The sequence below is a fragment of the Leptosomus discolor genome, chromosome 4 (assembly GCF_034619465.1).
Source record: "Leptosomus discolor isolate bLepDis1 chromosome 4, bLepDis1.hap2, whole genome shotgun sequence".
NCBI classification, from domain to species: Eukaryota; Metazoa; Chordata; class Aves; order Leptosomiformes; family Leptosomidae; genus Leptosomus; species Leptosomus discolor.
This window is the reverse complement of record NC_141394.1, coordinates 15,086,772-15,090,892: the sequence shown is the minus strand read 5'-3', so window position 1 is coordinate 15,090,892 and position 4,121 is coordinate 15,086,772. Positions and strand designations below refer to the sequence as shown.

Below are 4,121 nucleotides of genomic sequence, written 5' to 3'. Positions count from 1 at the left end.
GAGAGCAAAAAATAAAATGAGAGCAAGGGAAAACGAAAAAGGAGAGAGAAAAAGGAAAGGAAACAAGGGAGAAAAAGACAAAGAAAAAGCCTGAAAAGAAAGGGGAAATAAAAGCCTGAAAAGAAAGGGGAAAGAAAAAAGCAAAGGAAAAATGAGAGGAAAGGTCAGGAAAAAGGAAAGGAAAAAAGGGAGGGGAAAGGAGAGGAAAAGGGAGTGGAAAGGTCAAGAAGAAGGGAAAGAAAAAAGGAGAGGAAAGAGGAAAAGAAAAAGGAGATGAAAAGGGGGGGGGGGGGGAAGGAAAGGAAAAGCGAAATGAAAAAGGAGAGAAAAAGGAGACGGGAGAGAGAAGAGGGGAAAATAACAGAAAAGCAAAGGAGAGAAGAGGGGAGCAAGGCGAGACCGAAGTTGGCGGCAAGGCGGGCGCGGCGCGGGTGGGCAGGGCTGGCTGCCGCCCCGCCCCCGCCCGCCGCCGCCGCCGCCGCGCCCGCTGCCGGCCGTGCCCCCGCTAAAGGAGGCAGGGAGCGGGGCGGCGCGGCAGTGCGCCCCGAGCCTCGCCCGCGTCCGCAGCCCCGACAGCCGCGCCGGCAGGCAGCCAGCCAGCGGGAACCGGGCCGGGAGGGATGCGGGGCGCCGGGGACGAGTCAGGGGCGGCCAGCGCGGCCCCCGCGCCGCTGTGAGCCCCGGCTCCTCGCAGGCACAGAGAGAGGAGATATATACGCGCATACGCACGGACCCGGCGCCTATACGCGTATATACGCGCCCGCCGACAGCAGCGCTTTTTTTCCCGGGAGCGGCCGCCGAGGCGCAGCCCTGATGCCCAGCGGGGCGGCGGGGCCGCCGCTCGGGCGCGCAGCTCCCCGCTAGAGGTGGCGGCCCCCGCGGGCTGGATGCGCGGCGCCGGTGCGGGCAGCACCCCCGGGCCGGCCGCCGGGGCCCCGCGGCGCTAGGGCCCGGCCGGGCCCCCCGCCCCGGCCCGGCGGCGGCGGCGGCGGCGCGGGGATGCTGGCGCTGGGGCAGATGGACGGCGCGCCCCGGCAGGGCGCCTTCCTGCTGGGCAGCCCGCCGCTGGCCGCCCTGCACAGCATGGCCGAGATGAAGGCGCCGCTGTACCCCGCGTACCCCCTGCCCGCCGGGCCCGCCTCCTCCTCCTCCGCCTCCGCCTCGCCCGCCTCCGCCTCGCCCTCGCCGCCGCTCGGCTCCCCCGGTCTCAAGGCGCCCGCCGCCGCCGCCACGGCCGCGGGCGGGCTTTCGGCGCTGGGCTCGGCCCCACCGCAGCTCTCGGCCGCCACCCCGCACGGCATCAACGACATCCTCAGCCGGCCCTCCATGCCCCTGCCGGGCGCCGCGCTCGCCTCCGCCTCGCCCTCCGCCTCCTCGGCGGCGCCCGCTGGGCTGCTGGCCGGGCTGCCCCGCTTCGGCAGCCTCAGCCCCCCGCCACCGCCGCCGCCCGCCCTCTACTTCAGCCCCGGTGCCGCCGCCGCCGCCGCCGCCGTGGCCGCCGGGCGCTACCCCAAGCCACTGGCCGAACTGCCCGGCCGGACGCCCATCTTCTGGCCGGGGGTGATGCAGAGCCCGCCCTGGAGGGACGCCCGCCTCGCCTGCGCCCCCCGTGAGTACCCAGCGTCGCGGGGCAGCGGGGGCAGCGGGCCCGGGGAGCCCGACGGGGAGTCCGCTCCCGGTGTTGGGGAGCCCCCACGCCCCGGCTTCGCGGCGAGACCCTTCCGGGGCCCCCCACTCCCGGGCCCGGCCGTGGCCGAGGGGACTGGCTTTGCCTCGCTTTCTTTGTTTTTGTTTCTTAAGTTTGCTGTGCTTTCTCCCTCCCCCACGGTAGGCGCGAAACCCCGTAAAATGTCTGTTATTGCCGGCGAAAAGAGGAGCCCTCTCGGGGGAAGGCGGCCGCGCTTTCACCGTCCCCGCTGGGGGCTCTCGGGGCCGGGGCTGGTTTTAGGGGCGCGCCCTAACTTTCCCCGAGCAGGACTTTCCGTTTCCGCCCGCTTGCCGTGGCTGCAGCTTTTCTGGAAAACAATCTCGTTTGCGCGCTCAGATTTTCGGTCCTTTAAGGAAAAATAATCAGGGGGATCCGGGAGGCTGCCGCCGCCTCGTTATCCAGGCAGCATTTTTGTTACGGATCGTCCCCCCGCCCCGCGGAGAGAAACCCCCCGTCCCCCAGGGCCGCTTGAGAGTGAAGCGCTTTCCCAAATCCGTAGATTAACGTGTCTATCCGTGCCTTCCCTTTCTCTCCCCCCCACGCCAGATCAAGGCTCAATTTTGCTGGATAAGGACGGAAAGAGAAAACATACCAGACCCACTTTTTCTGGCCAGCAGATTTTCGCCCTGGAAAAGACTTTCGAGCAGACGAAATACCTGGCGGGCCCGGAGCGAGCCCGGCTGGCCTATTCGCTGGGGATGACGGAGAGCCAAGTCAAGGTGAGCGGAGCAGCTCACGCATGGAGCGGTGCGGGGCTGGGGGAGCACAAGGCACCCGCCCTGGACCGGGGAACAAAGGGGCCCCGCGAGGGCTTCCCCGGCAGCTGCCAGCAGTTCGCTCTGCGTTACCTTACTGGCGGGGCTAAGAAGGATTTTTAAAAACCGTTTCTTATTAAAAAAACCACCAACCAAACCAAACCAAAAAAACCTCCAAGCAAACAACCAAACCCCAACCAAACAAAAAAAAAGCCCAAACCAAACAAACCAAATCAAGACTGAGAAGCCCGGTGCGTTCAGCCTGAACGCCACGGGAGTAGCCGCCGTGCTGGAAAAGCGCGGGGAGGAGGGATGGGGGAGTCAGGGCGTAGCTTCTCCGGCCCTTACCCCACGCAAACCCGCCTGGCCTCTTCAGCGCCGGCCGCACTCCGCGACCCCGGGACGGCGCACCCCGCTGGCACTGTCCCGTCTCGAGTTCCCCGTTTCGGTTGAACTCCGAACTGTGGGCAAAGCGGAGGTGTGAGGACTCGGGAGGGCGGGCTGGGCCCGCCGGGGACATGCAGGGAGGCGTTCGCTCCGCGGGCGCAGGGAGAGGAGGAGGGCTCGGCCAGAGAGGCCCCTCGGAGGTGCCCCCGCTTTCAGACTGATCTGGAGACCCTCCTTTGTCACGGCGAATATGTCCCAGTGGCTGCGAATAAATTATTGCGGCCTCTACAATGAAAAAAAAAAAAAAAAAACAACCCTCTGGCAGCGCCCTGTCAGGGAATAAATACGTCGAGGGGGCAGGGGCGGCTGGGGAAGGATTCTGCCCGAAACGTGTGTTTCTCTACACACACCCCCCGCCCCGTGTGGGAGGGCAGCGAGTGCCCCGGGCCCGCCGCGGAGCTCGGGGGAGGGGGGGGGGGGCGGCTGTTCGGCCGCGCCGGGCGGGACCCGTGCCGGGCCAGGCCGGATGGGTCCGGCTGCGGAGAGCGCGGTGCCTCGGCGCTCGGCTGCTTTCGTTGACGGGGAAAGCGCCGGCGCCGCGGGAGCCGCTGCCGCCGGCGGGGGACGGGCGCCGGGCAGCGGGGCGGGGGAGAAACCGGCCCGGCCGCGCCGGCGGGGGGCGAACGGCCATGAGTGGCGGTGCCGGTGATGGTGACGGTGGCGGCGGGGACAGGTCTGGTTCCAGAACCGACGGACCAAGTGGCGGAAGAAGCACGCTGCAGAGATGGCGACGGCGAAGAAGAAGCAGGACTCGGAGACCGAGCGACTGAAGGGCGCGTCGGAGAACGAGGAGGAGGACGACGACTACAACAAGCCCCTGGACCCCAACTCGGACGACGAGAAGATCACGCAGCTGCTGAAGAAACACAAGCCGGGGGGCGGTGGGCTGCTGCTGCACCCCCCCGAGGGGGAGGCCTCCGCTTAGCCCGCTGCGCCCGCCGCCGCTTTCGGAGATGTACAGATCTATTTTTCTAGACTCTACGCGCCCGCGAGGAGGAGGAGGAAGCCGGAGGGGGGAGCAGAGAGGACTGCGGCGGAGCGGGTCCCCAGCGGGCGCGCCCGTCTCCCTGCGCCACGTGTTATTGTAGGGTCGCGGGCGGCGGGGAGCGGCGGGGGCTGCCCCGGCCCCGGCCCCGGCCCCGCTCCCGGCGGTGCGGCGGCCGCCTGTTGCCGGCGCTTTGTAAATAGACCGTGAGTCACCGCGACCATAG

At 67.8% G+C, this 4,121-nt stretch overlaps 1 protein-coding gene across 1 annotated transcript; it reads left to right on the top strand.

Annotated features, from left to right (window-relative positions):
- The first annotated feature begins 999 nt into the window (after positions 1 to 999).
- Positions 1,000 to 3,835, top strand: NKX6-1 (NK6 homeobox 1). The gene is made up of 3 exons (XM_086464382.1): positions 1,000 to 1,609; positions 2,255 to 2,427; positions 3,584 to 3,835. The coding sequence occupies exons 1-3, from the start codon at positions 1,000 to 1,002 to the stop codon at positions 3,833 to 3,835; spliced, it is 1,035 nt and encodes a 344-aa protein (XP_086320508.1).
- The last annotated feature ends 286 nt before the right edge of the window (positions 3,836 to 4,121 follow it).

What these genes read in the sequence shown, in the direction of transcription:
- NKX6-1 (XM_086464382.1), top strand. Translation starts at nt 1,000, where the DNA reads ATGCTGGCGCTGGGGCAGATGGACGGCGCGCCCCGGCAGGGCGCCTTC. An exon ending in CCGCCTCGCCTGCGCCCCCC is followed by an intron (nt 1,610 to 2,254) that starts GTGAGTACCCAG and finishes CCCCCACGCCAG; the next exon opens with ATCAAGGCTCAATTTTGCTG. An exon ending in TGACGGAGAGCCAAGTCAAG is followed by an intron (nt 2,428 to 3,583) that starts GTGAGCGGAGCA and finishes CGGCGGGGACAG; the next exon opens with GTCTGGTTCCAGAACCGACG.